The following is a 17,556-nucleotide window of genomic DNA, read 5'->3' as shown; positions in this document are numbered from 1 at the left end:
ATTTCTAGTCAACAAAAAAAGCCCTTATAAAACTAAACTCACACTGCAGCGATTCATTATGAAATTATAGTTTATTGTCTATCATTAGTTGTTTGTGTGTGTGTTTGGGTGACAATTTTAAACGCGTGCCTTATACAAAGTCACGCATTTATCTCTATTAACACATCTTGTTGTCTTTAAAAGCCTGCAGCAGCAGCAGCAGTAAAACACCAACATTTTGAGTTGTCATTAAAACAACAACAAAAAAGGAATAAAATCGAAAATTTGTGTTTGTTTCCCAGTTGTTTCCACTAATTGTTTTATGCCAAACTACAGCTACTACTACAACTACTGTTACAGACTTTTGTGGTTTACTCTCTACTCTAGTTTTTCCTTAAAAGTTAAACTTTACACTCGAACTGAAGTTTACATTCACAGCAGATATATAACAGAAAAAAAAGAGTCCAGCTGTGTTGATTCCCACATTTATGACTGTGTGGCGTCAAGATCAAACATTAAAATGCTGAAGTTGAGGTACGTGTCTTACAATCTTATAATCTTGTTTGCGTAATGTGTTTTTTTTTTTGGTTTATTTTTATAACATTTGAACAACATTCATACAATATATGTATATGTACATATTCCTCAATTGTAGGAAATTGATCTTTATCTAGTAACAATTGCTGTTGTTGTTTTTTTGGTGTAATGGAAACTTTTAGTTCCAAACTCTTCAATAGGTAATGTTAAAAACCAAAAAAAATCTCTGGAGTTCTTAATATTTGAACCTCTCTAGTGTCCTTTAATTTTGAGTTAAACTTATTTTTTAACTTTATTGCGAAAGCTAAACTTTTGCTTGATTCATTTACCAAATTTTTTATCCATCGGATTAGTATTCTTAAAGTTATAAAGTTTTTTGTGAAAATGACCTCTAAGAAGGCTGAAAAGGTCAACAGATCAATAAAATCTGAAAAAAGTAAAAAAAAACAGCGACCAATGTTTTCATATGTTAAAGGATTTATTTGAATCCCATAACATACTTTTCCTATTACATCAGGTTTTTGAGCCTATGCAGTCCTAAAGTTAGAATTTTCTTCTCTTTGGTCCCGACGCAGCTTTCTTTGATGAAGATTGCTGTACATTAAGATTCTCTCAGACCAAAGTTTTCATATCTTAAAGGATTAATTTGAATCCGACAACAGACATCTGTTCTGTGCATTAAGATTCACCCAGACCAGAGACCAAAGTTTTCATATCTAAAAGGATTAATTTGAATCCTTTAACAGACTTCACTTATTCACATGTTTGGCGTTTCTTCTCTTTGGTCCCTTAGTGGCCTTTTTTGATCAAGATGGATGTGTGTCCAGACTCTCCCAAACGGTGATTGTATTCGATCCAGTGCTGCTCTGATTAGGTTCCGTTTTAGTCTTGGCTAACCTGATCTCTAAAACAGTAGAAATTTAGCATGGATTCGTAGTTGTGTATGTGGTAGGTATGCTTGCGCTTTTCCCTGGTGATCAGAGTAGCAGCATCCTGAGAGTATAGCGATCTGATATACCGAATAATGCATTTGTAGCCTGCTAACCATTTCCGTTCGTCCTGTTCTATCACCCTTGGCTGAGGCTGCCTTTAAAACGATCATGGTCCTCCAGATTCTGTCCATTTGTTTACGACTTTTACGGCTCAGGAAACAACATGCAAGCGTCCTCCTCAACTGTCTCAAAAAGGTCAAATACTTTTAGACCTGAGCGGCTATTGCAGCCCCGGTGGACTCAGACCTGTGGCTTCAACCTGAGATTTTAGCTCCATCAAACAAGGACATAACGGCGTCTTTATTCTTTTTTTAGGTTTGATAATTTATACCTCTACCACAGGTATGAAAAAGGACTCTAATGTTCATCTGAAGTCATACACAGATCAGGATGCTGCTCCATATAAGTCAGACGCATCCTCCATTTTGTTTTCAATCAAGAACATTCGGACTGACAGAACGAGATTGACCGTCATTTGGCCCAAGTTTCCACACAGAAAATGACTTGAATGTAAGGTATGTAAAAAGGACTCTAATACTCCTCTGAAGTCACACGCAGACTAGGACTGGGAAGCATACTGGATTTTGTTACAATCATTCGGACCGTCAGAACCAGATTGACCGTTCTCGCCATATAAAATCCCCTACAAAAAATGACTTGAATGTCAAAATTCTTTTACAAACACTAAGACTACGATCCTAAATCCTTGTGTAGGGTAACATATAATATCATCATTGCCAACTAAACATTCTTACTCGTTTTTCATTTAGTTTTTCTCATATTCTTATTGATTAATTAAGACAACAAAATCTGCAAAAAAACTTTATTTCTAAATTATATAGTATTTCTGATTAAACACACCTCACGCCAACCAAAAAAAAGGTGGTAAAAAAACATCATTAACCAGTCCATCGTCAGTCATCATCATCATCAATTTCCACAAATACTCGGATGAAAACAACAAAGATTTGATCATCAATCATGTTTTAATGCAGAAAACGAAAAAAAGTCAAATCAACTAAACCATATAACTACTGTTCAGTTTTGATTCTTTTTCTCACTGCAAATTGATGACAAAACAATATGTGGCACATGTCATTCGAAAGAAAAAACATCAAATTGAATTTTTATCATTTTTTCTAGAATATAGAGAAAAACTAAGAATTTTTTGTTTTTTTTTTTTTTGAGATTTTTGCACAGAGAAAGATCATTTTTTAGAATTTGCTTTTTCTCATCAATTGATTGATAGAAATGATGTCATTTTTCATTTATAGAAAAAAATCATTAAATATCTAGAGAGTATTTAGTTTGTTAAGCTGTCAAAATTGACAGGACTTTGAAAAAAGGGTTAAACTTTAGTTATAGCAAACATAAAGTAACTGTTAATAGTTTTTAATAGATTTAATTACATTTCTATTTGATTTGATTAATAATGTTGTAAAGTAACAGTTAATCGTTTTAATTACATATTTGATTGAAATGATTAATACTATTGCATAGCAATGGTATTTTAAGTTCAACATTGATAAGCTATCAATATTGACAGGGTTTATTAAAGAAAGTTTTAAACTAGAGCTATTTAAGGTTAAAACGAAGTCTTTTTGGCTCTTTTGGACTGTTCGCGCGCAGTAAACTTTATCACGCTAACCAGAGCTAGAGGAAGAAGTAAGGAAAGCTTTTTATGTGTTTTAATGAAGTTTTTGTTTGAATCGATTAAAAAGTTTGTAAAGTAAATGGTTCTTTAAGTGTTAGTAGCTCAAGCTGTCAAAATTGCCGAAATTTCATAAAGAAAGCTTTAGATTAGAGCTTTTTAAAGTAGTGAACGACTTTAAAAGTTTTTAATCGTTTTAATGAAATTTTTGTTAGAATTGATTAAAATGTTTGTAATAAACTAAAGAGTTATAGAGTAAAGTGCTAGTAGGTCAAGCTTTCAAGAATAGTAGAGTTTAAATATGGGCTTTTAAAGCATAAAAAAGCGTTTAAAGAATTTTAATTGTTTTAATGAAATTATTGTTTGAATTGATTAAAAATTTTGTAAAAAAAGGGTCTTTAATAAAGAAAGCTTTAGACTAGAGCCTTGATTAACGAATTGATGAATTTATTAACGATTTTGCAAAGTAAACAGTTTTAAAGTAGAGTGTTAGGAGACCAAGCTGTTAAGATTGTCAGAGTTTAAATAAGAAAGAGTTTAACAAACGCCCTTTAAAGCAGAAGAAAGCTTTTAAAAGGTTTTTAATCGTTTTAATGAAATTATTGTTTAAATTGATTAAAAATTTCGTAAAGTAAACAGTTTTAATTGTTTTAATGAAACTATTGTTTGAATTAATTAAAAATGTTGTAAAAAAAGGGTCTTTAATAAAGAAAGCTTTAAACTAAAGCCTTAAAAATTGCCAAGATTTAATAAAGAAAGCTTTAGACTAGAGCCTTGATTAACGAATTGATGAATTGATTAACGATTTTGTAATGTAAACAGTTTTAAAGTAGAGTGTTAGTATGCCAAACTGTCAAGATTGACAGATTTTAAATAAGAAAGAGTTTAACTAAGGTCTTGCAAAGCAGAAGAAAGCTTTTTAAAGTTTTTAAAGGTTTTTAATCGTTTTAATGAAATTATTGTTTAAATTGATTAAAAATGCTGCAAAGTAATGTTGTTTTAAGTGGAATGTTAAAGTGGAAGAAAGAGTTTAATTAAACTAAAGTTATTGAAAGCTTAAAAATGCTTTTAAAAGTTTTTTTTTATAATTTAAATGAAATTATTAATTGAATTGATTAACAATTGTCGTAAAATAAGGTTCTTTTCAAGAAGCTGTCCAACGTTTTTAAAATGTTGTTAGAAAACTTTATTTAAACTGATTTAATGAAATTATTAATTAAATTGATTACAAATGTTGTAAACTAAAGGGTTTTACGATAAATTTTGTTTTTATTTAAAAAAAAATTGTGTGAAAAGTAACGGTTTTTTTTAATTTAAATTCCTTGTTTTATTTATTTCAAAAATTTATTCAAAAATTTTGTTTAAATTGCGTGGGAATTTCGAACAGGTGACTACATTATACCCTCCTCCTAAGGCTAAAAAATTACCACCCAATTTAATGTCATCATGTTTTCTTGACTTTTTGAACCCTCTTTTCTTTTTTTTTCGTTATTATTGGGTTGGCAAGTTAAATAAAATAATTAGTGTTGGTGAAAAATAGTTCATTAGAAAAATCCTTATTTAACCTAAGACTTGATCAAATACCCTTTTGCCAACAGTTGGGTGAAAAAAGTCAAGTGGCTAAAAACAACCACCAGCAGAGTTACTCATGACCATCTGGGCCAAGTTAGGTTTGTAGTATAAAATAAGTTAAAAGTAAAAAAAAAACAGGGTAAAAATCACTCCAGCGTGGCCAGGAAAATCTTTGCGACATCTAGTGTATAACATCCCCTAAAGTGGTGTGCACTATGGTACCTGCTTTTGAAGGCAAAAAAAAAAAAAACAAAAAACGATTTGACTTTTTGTTTTATATTAAGAAAATAAATTTGGTGGTCAATTTGATTTCTTTAAAACGCATATGCAAACATCTAAGTATTCAAAACTAAATTATGCTAACAACACACACTTACACTTAAACATAAACATTGTGCTTCTTTTTAAACTACAGGTCCTTTGAGGTTTATTAAAATTCTACTTTAACTGCTCAGGTGTTTGTCTATATTTTAGGGGTGTTATGGGTAAATATTATTGAAAATTAAGTTAAGAGTTGAGGGGGTGTTTTTTTTCCACATACACACATACATACGTTAACTATAAAGACCAATTATCTATTCAGTTTTATTTATATGAATATGTTTACGTGTTTAGTGAATAAAAAAAATAATAAATTTTTTTTAATACAAAATATAGACAATGAGTGTTGTTTCTAGTTATTAACATACAAATGAAATTGTATATGAAAACAAGTCCTTGTGTTTTGTTTTTAAAACAAGCTTCACATAAAGGACACTTGACGCTCAAAAGGATTCAGTGGTCAAACACTTGTTCAACGGAAACGGAAGAGTTCGGTTGAGTTCGTCCTAAAGTTCTTCTTGATATTAAAAAAAAAACAACAAAAACCTTTGTGCCTTAAAGAATTTCTGGAAAATTTATAACAAAATTCTATAATTAATAAAAAAAGTAATTAAAAAAATTAAAAAAAAATTAAAAAATTTTTAATAAATTTTTCAAAATTTTCAAAAAAATTTTTCAAAATTTTAATAAAAATTAAAAAAATAATAAAATTAAAAAAAAAAATTTTTAATAAAATTTTAAAAAATTTTTAATAAAATTAAAAAAAAATTAATAAAATTTTAAACAATTTTTAATAAAATTTTAAAAATTTAAAAAAATGTTTAACAAAATTTAAAAAAATATTTCATTTTATTTAAAAAATCAAACAAAAAAATGAAATAAATTTAAAATTTATTTTAAATTTTAATTAAAAGTGAAGTGTTTTATTTAATCTCATTATTTAAAAGCTAATTTGCCAAATAGATTAACTGCAGTTTTTGGAACATAATAATCTTTAAATTCTTTATTTATTCTCAACAGTTTTCATTTAAATAAGGAAATACCTTAAAGTGTTTTATTTCTAATTGAAATTTTTAATAAGTTTATATTCAAAAAAGGTTAACTCTAAATATGTATATAAAACTAAAGATGTTTAACTTACAATTAACTCTTAATTAAGTTTTAATAAAATAAAAATTAAAAAAAAATGTTCCATTTTTGCAAGTGTTGTGTTAAGTACGCTGCTAAATGTTTATATTCAAAAGTAGCTAACTTCCTAAATCAATATAAACAAAGTTACTTAATAAATTGCGATTTCGAAGACTATTCTTTCATTGAAGAATTAAACTATTAAGCAAATCTGGTTTAAACTTTCAATTTTAATCATTTATGGAGTTAAACTATTTGGCAAATTACATGATATTCGCTTAATTTAATATTTTATTTCAAAACTTTAAAATTTTAAATAATCTTGAATTTTTCTTTCTTTCTACTTTCAGCCTCATTTTATGGTTCGAATCTAAATCGTGAAGAGGATTATAAAAACAAAGACAAATCATCGGATCAAATAAAAAGTGAACTAAGTGATGATGAAAACGGTTTTGATATACGCTGTGAAGTTTGCGATAAAGTGTTTACAGAACTAGAAGGGTAAGTACACAAGATATAAAAATAAAAATGATTTTTAAGTCCTTAATTAAATGACATAGTGTCCTAAGTTCCTATAACATTCAAATAGTTTTGAAAGCTAAATTACACTCTATACATTTCTACACTTTTTGTTAAAACAAAAAAGCCCCAAAATTATACGATTTTTGTTGAAAACCCTTAAACCCTTATTCCTAAGGATATAAATCGATTATTAAAGCTTTATAACGCAAGGCGGCCTTATTGCCGCTAAAACAAAAAAACAATCGATTTAATTTCTTTCTCTTTAAGCTAAATCCCTTAGGGAGTAATCAAAACGCCTTAGAAACCAAACCAACCCCCTCCCCTTCAGTTCCTTTAACTAGCTTTAGGTGATAATTACTATGTTTAAGGTGTTTAATGATTTAGTTTTATTAATTTGTCATTTACTCATCAAAACACCCGCGATTAAACAAATTAAATAAATGATTAAGTGTTTTATTGTTTACGAAAAGGAAAGCGAAAAAAGAAATTCCAAAAAATAAAAGGAAGTAAAGAATACAATTAAAAGGGTTAAAGAAGAAAAAGTATAAAGACAAAATCCAACCAAAAAAGAAATAATTAAAATCTAAATAAAATTATTAAAGGGGACAATAAAAAATCTAATAAAATATTATTAAAGAGGTCAAGAGGTTCAAGATTTTTCAAAAATATCAAAAAAAAAAACAAATTTTAGCAATTTTTTGCTTTCAGGTCAAAGTTCAAATTTTTAAAAAATTAACAAATTTCCACTAAATAATACGAATTATTTGGAATTTTAGTAAAGAATTACTTATTGAAACTTTAAATAAAGAAAACCTTTATTAAAATCAAATTTTAACCATTTTTTGCCTTAAGGTCAAAGTTAAAATTTTAGAAAAAAATTTCCGCTAAATAACACGAATATTTGTAAAGAATTACTTATTGAAACCTAAAATGTAGAAAAATGTTAATTAAAACAAATTTTACACATTTTTTGCCTTAAGGTCAAAGTTCAAATTTTAGAAAAAATTGACAAATTTCTACTAAATAAACAAATTATTTGTTAAATTTTTGGAATTGGAATTTTTTACGAATGTGAATAAAGAAAGATTAATTAAAACCTAAAATATATAAAAAGTGTATAAAAAGCCTAATTTTACTGATTTTATGACTAAAGGTCAAAGTTCAAATTTTGCAAAATTTTGTATTTTACACAAAAATATAACAAATTTTAAAACAAGTTTCAAAAATTTTATAAAAAAAAAACAAAATTTTCATATTTAAACAAAACTAAATAATAATAAACTGATTTTAGTCATAAGGTTAAAGTTCAAAATTATTAAAATTTTTCAGAAAAACCTAGAATTTAAAAAAAAATAAATTTTTTAATTCTAAGTCTAAAAAATTTTCTCAAAATTTTTAACGAAATCTAAAACTTTTAAATCTCTGCTAAATTTTTTCGTTTTTCTTTCACCAATAAATATTAAGTGTTAACTATTTTTTAAAAAAAATTCTGCAAATATTTACTCTAAAAATGTTGGTTACCAATTTCGCAAAACTAAATATTTGATGACTTATTTTGTTTCGTAAATAATTTCCATTAGAATATTTAAATTAACATTAGAGTTGTATAGAATTAAGTATAAACAAAGTAAAAAAAGACTTAGTAAGTGTGTAACAGTCGTTGTTAGGATTTGTCAGGTGAGTGCTATAGTTAAACTCAATATAATACAGTTAATGGACAATTTTGATTTTTCAACAACACGCAATTGACAAATCACAAAAATCATCATCATCATCATCATAAAAGTCACTTGAAAATGAAAAACAACTAGACAGGCAACCTTATAAACACTAAACAACTCCACTGTTAGGACAAGTGCTTCACAAAAAGGGAAGTGGGCTAAGCATACAACATGAAGTGTTATTTGTTTTTAACTTTCTAATCGAAACGTTTTTTCATAAATAAGCATTTCAATCAATAGGTTTTAGTTTTAAAATGATTTGACCTTTTGACATTCCTATATATTTATAGGAAAACAAATTCATCTGATTATGTGGTGAAATGTATATTAAACACAAGCTGCTGTTTTATACAACAAGAATTTTTTGTAGTCTCTATATTGGGTCAAAGGTCAAACCTCTCCATAATAACACTACTTTACTAAACAATTGACAAAAGTCAAAATGTTTTTTATTTTCATAAATTTGGTGAAATTATCAAATCACTTTTAGAGAAATCTAACACATTTAATGACTGCTGACAAAACGCTGACAATGTCAATAGACATTTAAAAAAATCATGAGAAGATCAATCACGGAGTCATAAGCTTTTTAATAATTAATATAATTCAATAATTCTGTTTTCTCTATAAAAGAGTTATAATGTTTAGACTTGTTTAAATGTAACACTTTTTAAGACTGCTGACAAAGCGCTGACAATGTCAATAGATATATAAAAAGGTCATGAGAAGTTTTACAATGGATTCATTAGCATTTCAATCAATAACATGGATCAACCTTCTTGTTTTTCAAATAACAGAGTTAACATTTTTTAGAATCTAAAACATTTTTAAACTGCTGACAAAACACTGACAATGTCAATAGATAGATATGAAAAGGTCAAATGTCAAAGTCATTTCATTCAATAACACAATTCAACAATGAAGTCATAAGCATTTTAATCAATAACATAGATCAACATTTCAGTTTTTTCAATGTTTCGACTTTTTTAAATCTAACACATTTTAAACCTGCTGACAAAACGCTGACAATGTCATTAGATGAATATGAAAAGGTCAATTGTCGAAGTCATTTCATTCATTAACACAGACTTACTTTTCTAAAAGATTAAGCTGTGCTGAATCCGAATCTGATATTAGAATTTCTTTGTCATATTCAACTTTTCCAAAATCGTGTAATATTGTTTGAAAACCTCTGATTTTTGAAGCGTTATTATAAAGCGAATTTAAATTGTTTTCTAAATTTTCTTTTACCACGTGATAGTTTAAGGTGGGGACTTTAAAATAAAGCTTTAAACTTTGTAATAACTTCTTACTTTTTCAAGATATTACAAAACAAAGTTTAAGCAAACAGTTATTGTGATGAGGATCTTCAAATATGGATTTAGCTGTGAGTTAAAACTTGTTTGCACTTGTTTAATGTTAAAATTTTCTTAATAAATAACTATGTAGCTTAGTTAAACTTCCCCTTTTTAGACTTAAGTGGAAAAAAGGACATGTGCCAAACGACACAACACGAACTGATGAAACCCTCTGATTTGTATTAGAAATTTTAAGCTAAAGCGAGTAAATAGAAAACAAAACCCCTTTCTAAAAAAGAATGACATGACACACTTAGTTTTGTGGGATTTGGATGGGTCTGTTATCAGATTGTAAATGTGGGAGTTACACTAGCTAATGCAAATATAGAACGCCTGGTTTTTATTTTCACTAAATAAATAAAAAAGTTGAAATGGTTGGTAAAAGGAAAGAGGGAGGAGGTGTTGCTTTCCTTTGGAACTTTTCATGTCATAGAGATTTCAATCTGTAAATATTGAACTTCAATTTAACAACTAAATGAAATGTGAATTTTGACACATGTTGCTTAATATTTAGCTAATTATATTTATTATAAATATTTTTTTTTCTTTTTTTCTTTCTTCCTACAGACTTGACGATCATTTGGTGGGAGCTCATCATTTTCGTAAAGACGAATTTTTCTGTGAATTGTGTTCACAAAGATTCTGTCATCGGCCTTTACTGTTAAAACATAGAGCTTTGCAACACAACGAAATAAGAAAATATCCCTGTGAAAATTGTACCAAGGTAAGTTTTTGTATATGAAATTTAAAAAAAAACGGATATTTACTCTAACTGGTTTTGAAATATCAAGTTTTAAAATTGTTTGTTTTTTTTTAAATTTTTAATTTTTAATATTCATTACGAAATTTTGATGGATTATGGTTGTAGTCTTGTTTATTTCAAATCAATGTGAACATGTCACTTCAATCTATTTTTATAAATCTAAAAAGCTTCAATTGTTAATTTCAAAAAAAAAAAAAAAAGTAAATGGATTATCACACCACTTTACACCAAAACTCTTAAAACACCAAAAAAAAGTGTGAAGATTGATCAACTAAAAAACAAAATTATTATCAAATATATAATTGTTGAAGCAGCAGCAATAGTAAAAAAACTTTTGATTTCTAACAAACCACACACAACACCACAATAACCCAAAGGCCATTAAAATGAATATATTTGATACATTTTTTTTACTCTCTATCAACCAACCATCCATCCATCCATACACAACAAACAAAAGAATTAAATTAAATCTGGTTTAAAAAAACCCTCAACACACACACACACATACATACAAACAAAAAAAAAAACAAACAGTTAATAACAAGTTTAAGGAAAATATTCAGCAATTAGACATCATTTTCAGTACAAAAAAAAAGTAAAAGAAAAAAAAATTACTTTATATGTTCAGCGATACCAAATCAAATCAGTTACAGCAAAAAAAAAAGTAGTTTAAGTAAGAAAATATGTTTGTAACAAATTAAGGTGTGTTCCCTCTAAGTATATTGGTATGTTGCTTTTAAAAGATCGTTTTTTTTTCATACTCATGTAATTTATGACAATATTTTTTTTCTTTTTTACTGATCTCTGATGAGGCTTTGATTTCATCTCTAATGCCCATCATCATCATATTTTTTTTGATCTATTGAAAAGTAGGTTTTCTTTTTTTATGTGTATGTGTATTAATAACAAAGCTATTTAATGGATTTAGTTTAAAGCTGCTGGTTAAGTTTGCACTTAAAGTTAAGATCAATTGAAAAATTTTTCTTATATTATGTTCAATATCATTATTATTAAGCTTTAAGAATAGAAAGCTTTAAATGCATAAATTCTATGGAATTTTTAGAGATATAATAGGAGGGATTTGTAAAAGAGTACTACAATTTGAAAGGAGCTTTATATTTGCAGCAAAGATAGGCAACGAGCTTTCTTGCTCTCTCCCTCTCAAATATTTAAAGTTAAACTGAATTAGAGTTGACGTGGAAATGAACTAGAACTGAAGTAGAACTGAACTAGAACTCAACAAGAACTGAACTAGTAACTGTTAATGAACTAGAACTGAACCGGAACTGAATATAAGAAACTAAACTGTAACGGAACTAAAGAAGAACTAACACTGAACTAAAGTGAACTAAAACTGAACTTGAACTTAACTAGATTTGAACTAGAACTGAACTGGCCTAATACTGAACTAGAACTGAATTAGAACTGAACTAGAACTGAACTAGAACTGAACTAGAACTGAACTAGAACTGAATTCGAACTGAAACTGAACTAGAACGGAACTAGAACTAGAACTGAACTAGAACTGAACTAGAACTGAACTAGAACTGAACTAGAACTGAACTAGAACTGAACTAGAACTGAACTAGATCTGAACTAGAACTGAACTAGAACTGAAGTAGAACTGAACTAGAACTGAACTAGAACTGAACTAGAACTAGGACTGGACTGAACTAGAACTGAATTATAATTGAATTATAACTGAACTACAACTGAAAGCAAAAGTTCTAAAGTTATTACGAAATTTGGTTAGCAATGAAAGTAGTTTCAATACCTACCCTTCAGGGGGTTCCTAGCCATAGTTAAAAGTATTACGGCTCCTCTAAGTAATAGTTAAGGAAATTCTTTTTTACATTCTTAAAAAGAAAAACTAAAAATCTCTGCCACAACCTTCATTCCAAACAATGTCATCAACATTATGCTCATCAAGAGCAGAGCAGCAGCTTGAAGAACAACAACATTAAGCTGACAAGCAAAAAGCTTGCAAACACCCTCTCACAAGACAAATGAGTACTCCTTTGATTTTTTTAGATTTGCTTATAATTTTTTTTGCTTTTGGTAATAGTAGTCAAACAGCACGAGCTAAACAATAATTGTGTATTTTTTAATAGAGTTTTTTTTGTTGGATTTTGTTGGAATGAAAAGATATTGTAAAAATTTAAATGCTCAAGCAGAAAAATATGTATAGAAATTTTGAAAATCTTGAACATTATGACAGCATGATTAGGCAAACAAATAATAATAAAAAAATAGTGGAGAAATAAAAGATATATAAAGGAAAAAGAAGTCTTTAAGTAAGAGTGAATAGGTAGAAAACGAATTGAAAATACTGTAAATCAGTATTTAAATAAAAACAAACTGATGGATGAATGCAAAATGCGGGTTTAAACGAAATTTTAAAAAATTCGTTTTGGTTTTGGTTTTTTTGATTTTAAAGCTTTATGGTGTATGGTTGTAGTTATTAAAGTGCTCTCCAATCTTTAGTTTTATCAAACGACAATTGTTACAATTGATGGCCAAACGTAGTTGTTAAGTTAGAGTAGGTGTTTCAGCGTTTAGCTGACTGGTTGCTGGCTGCTAGCTTGATTGGTTGTTTAGCTGCTTGGATATTCTTCGGCCTAATCTGCTTTAAAGTGAGCTGATATTCAAATCGATTTATTTATTTTTTTTGTTTGCTTCTTCTACGAATTATTTTTATATTGAAATTAAACAATAAACTTTAATTGTGAATGTATGAGCGAGTTGTGGGTATGAGTTGGAGTTTGTTGTTGTATTGAAACCATTCAATAAACATCGCTTGTATGATTGATTAATTATAGTTTTCGTTATCGTTTTGTGTACTAAGCGAGCTTATGCGTAAGCGTTTGAAAAAAGAGGGATTTTTTTGGTAATATAATTATTTGTCCTCAAATGAGATTTTTTACACTCTAGCGTTTGAAATACAAAAAAAAGGTTTTTTTTCAGCTCTTCATTTTAAGGCTTGTCATTGTCTGTACAGTAGCTAGGCCTGTTATTATTGTGTTTGAAATAACTTGGCTTTAAACTTTAAGCCATTAATACTCAATAGATTGAAAGGAAAGAAAAAAATACAAACAAACAAACAAATCATACACATCAATCAAATTCTAATAAAAAAAATCTCTTCTTTTTCTGACCATTTGCAGGTATTTTGTGATCCATCGAATTTACAGCGACATATTCGTAACCACCACATTGGAGCCAGAAGTCACGCTTGCCCTGAGTGCGGTAAAACATTTGCTACCTCATCAGGTCTTAAGCAGCACACGCACATACACTCCTCCGTTAAACCGTTTCAGTGTGAGGTGTGTTTCAAAGCCTACACACAGTTCTCGAATTTGTGCCGACACAGGCGCATGCATGCCGATTGTCGCATGCAGATAAAGTGTAGCAAGTGTGGTCAAAGTTTTAGTACGGTCACTTCATTGTCGAAACATAAAAGATTTTGTGATTCTACCAACGTACCACCGGCGGGTGTTGGTTTACCACCCAGTTTACAGCATTCTTTGCATCATCAAGCTCAGCCTCAGACGCCCGCACAAAGTAGATCCGCTGCAACGGTGAACGGTGCTTTAAGCAACAATATGACTACACCACCGAATCCCTTTTTATTTTGGCGTTCCACCTTCTTTCCGGCATTTCCTCCGGCCGCTGCTGCTTTTGGTCTACAGGGTATGTTTCCTCAGGCGCCCGCTGCCACTCAAACTTCCAATTTTTCACCCATGTTCTCAAAACCAACTGTAGACTTTAAGCTACAACAGATTAGAACCCAACCTCCGGTTAATACCCTCAATCATAATAACAATCATAAAGTCAACACACTGCCTCTAAATTCTCCCAAAGAGGATTTGCCGGTAACAGCTAATCAGGAAGCATTTGGTTTGTACTTTAACAAATTTGAACTGGAGCAACAGAAAGTTAAGCTGGAAATGGAACAAAAAGTTAAACGTGAAAGAAACTCGGCAGATAGTTATCAAAGAAATAACAAGAGAAATGATACACAGCGTTATAACTCCGATGATGAGTCTTTGGAAACCAAGGAAAGAACTATTAAACATGAAACGAAAAAAGACACAGAGTTGAAATTGAAAAAAGAAGAAGATGAGGAGGCTGGTTTAAAGATAAATGATGATGATAAGGTAAGTTAGTTCAACACAAGAAATTCCCCTTCCACATCCCCCCCCCCCCAAAAAAAAAAAATGAAATTAATAATTTTTCTTTTCATTTTAGAAATCCATTGATATTGTCTCGGTTTCACCGCATCATGAGGCGGAAGCAAAAAGCTCTTATACAGAACTGCCTTTGGATTTAAGTGTTTCACGCAAAAGAAGCAGTATTGATTCAAATTTTAGTCAACAATCGTCGGAACAAAAGTCTACACGTGATAATGAACACAACTCCAGTTTAAATATAAGAGAAATCAGTCCTATTGCCCATGAGGAACTAAGCAATACCGATAGTTATGAGCAGGTGGCAAAAAAACCGCGAATTTTTAATTCCTCAGTTAATAGCAGTCGTACACCAACCGCCTCACCAGGACCCACACCTTCACCCTCACCACCCTGTAATGTCAGCAGCACTGCAGGAACACATGAAAATAATTCAGCCTCCTCTCTGCCCACTTGTCCCCGACCCCTACATCCCATGCTACTCGATGAAATCTATCGCACACATGCATTGGAATCCACTTTTCCACGTCCGTTCCCTTTTTTAGGACTAATGGGCGAACGGTCATCACTCGAGGCCAATGCATTACGCGCTAGAGAAGAACAATTTGTAGCAGAACCCATGTTTCATGAGGCCTTGAGAGGTCTGTCGGCGGGTGCTCTACAAGTGGCTCAATCGGGTAAACTAAAAGATCGTTATACTTGCAAATTTTGTGGCAAAGTTTTTCCCCGATCTGCCAATCTAACGAGGCACTTAAGAACCCATACCGGTGAACAGCCATATACCTGTAAATATTGTGATCGTGCTTTTAGCATTTCCTCTAATCTACAAAGACATGTACGCAATATACACAATAAGGAAAGACCTTTCAGATGTCATTTATGTGATCGTTGCTTTGGTCAACAAACTAATTTGGATAGACATCTCAAGAAACATGAATCGGATACTACAGGTTTGGGTTTAGCCATCAGCGATTCACCCAGTTCGAATGAGGCCGATCGTGAGGATTCCTATTTCGATGAAATACGTAATTTCATGGATCGTGTTACCTACAATGAGGATTTGTATACACCCTCTAGTATAGGCAATGCCGAGAATGATACCGACTATAATAACAGCGATAATGAACTATCGGTTTCTAGACCCTCATCGGCTGATTTAACTAATGAACAGCATAAAGTTTCAGAGGCTAATGAAATCTTAGAGGATGATTAATAAATTTATATTTAAACAACAACAAAAAAAACTAACTCAAAAATTTGTGAACAAAAAAAAAAAACAGTTTCATTGTTTCCTTTTTTTTCTCTCTCTCTCTCTCTCTCTTTGTAAAATGTACAGTTAATCTTAAATCCAAAAAAATAAAGATTTTTTTTCCCAAATATAAATCATATATAGTTGAACCACCATTGTTATAAGTATTCTAAATTTACCTAGTAATATTTTATAGTCACTTATGAAAAACATAAAATAATTATTAATTAATTGAAAACAAAAATAAACAAACAAATAATTAATTAAATATGTATTTATTTTTTGATTTATAACTTTATACTTTAAGTTTGTTTCTTATAAATTGTTTAGTTTTAATTAAATTAATAACTAATACGAATTTTTGCATAAGATCACTATTAATTAATTTTAGGTCTTTTTTTAATTATTAATATATTTTTTTTTATTTTATATATATACTTATTAATTTTGGATACATTCTTTTTTTCACCTTTTCAAATAAATACAAATTCTTAACTATTATAAATTAATATTCAAAAAAAAAAAAAATAAAAGTAAATAAATAAAAAAATAATCGAATTATATATTAAACAAACAATACTTATTTAATTATTTTGGTTTATTTTTATAAAAATGGTAAATATTAAGAATACAAATTGCCGTCGGTAAAACGTTTTATATGAACGACTCCAGATTTTGATTCTCTTTTTGAAAAATTTCGAAAATAATCGTGTTTTTGTGCAATTTTAACCTTTAAGGTTGTATGGCAGCTAAACGATATAATTAACCGATTTTAATCGATTTCAAAAGGCAAAAGAAGATTTTGCGCCAAATTTCATGAAATTATATTGAAAATTTCGACATGAAACGTGAGCACAAACTCTTCATGGACACACAGGCACAGAATGACGAGTATTTTACATGAACACCTGAATTGACGGCTTTACTTCACGGTGGTTTCATTCATCCACTGGGTAGATTTAAGAACAACCTACTACGCGCCCCTGAATCCTTCAATGAAGAACTCAAGTGGCAATTTTTGTATATTACTGAGCCGGTTTTAAAAAAAATTCACGCTCATCGTGTTTTTGCGTTAAAAAGGTGAATTTTAACCTTCTTGTCATTTTCAGTAAGGGGAGTACAGTTGTATATAGCTAAACGAAATAATGAACCGATTTTAATCGTTTTCAAAAAAGTAAAAGAAGATTATGCGCGAAGTTTCAGGAAATTATATTGAACATTTCAACCTAAAACATGAGCACAAGCTGTATATGGACACACAGACACAGAATGACTAGTGTTTTACATGAACACCTGTCTTGACGGCCTTATTTCCCGGTAGTCTTTTTCATTCAGTGGTTAGACTTAAGAAACGGTCTATCACGCGCCGCTAAAGCGTTAAAAGAAGAAATCAAGTGGTAATTTTTGTACATGGCTAAGCCGGTCCATGTACAAGCACTTTGCTGAAGTACTTGAGCCATCTAATCTTTAAGCATAGTAGCACCATTGCGGAATGACAGACTGCATAGGCTCAAGCCCAATGCAATCACTATTCTGAAGTCAATAGAAGTGTAGACAAACCCCAACATCAGGT

The 17,556-nt window shown here is 29.7% G+C and overlaps 1 protein-coding gene across 4 annotated transcripts in view; it reads left to right on the top strand.

Annotated features, from left to right (window-relative positions):
* The window catches only part of LOC111685049 (transcription factor hamlet), a 57,724-nt gene extending 41,495 nt beyond the window's left edge, over positions 1 to 16,229 (top strand). For all 4 annotated transcript variants that reach the window (XM_046956380.1, XM_046956379.1, XM_023447283.2 and 1 more), the window contains 4 exons: positions 6,531 to 6,681; positions 10,349 to 10,505; positions 13,712 to 14,704; positions 14,796 to 16,229. In XM_046956380.1, coding sequence (XP_046812336.1) covers positions 6,531 to 6,681; positions 10,349 to 10,505; positions 13,712 to 14,704; positions 14,796 to 15,947 — 2,453 coding nt within the window. In that variant the 3' untranslated portion in view covers positions 15,948 to 16,229. The remainder of the gene's footprint in view (positions 1 to 6,530; positions 6,682 to 10,348; positions 10,506 to 13,711; positions 14,705 to 14,795) is intronic.
* The last annotated feature ends 1,327 nt before the right edge of the window (positions 16,230 to 17,556 follow it).

This window comes from Lucilia cuprina, chromosome 2 (assembly GCF_022045245.1).
Source record: "Lucilia cuprina isolate Lc7/37 chromosome 2, ASM2204524v1, whole genome shotgun sequence".
NCBI lineage: Eukaryota > Metazoa > Arthropoda > Insecta > Diptera > Calliphoridae > Lucilia > Lucilia cuprina.
The sequence above is the reverse complement of the archived record's forward strand: the minus strand, read 5'-3'. Positions and strand labels throughout refer to the sequence as shown.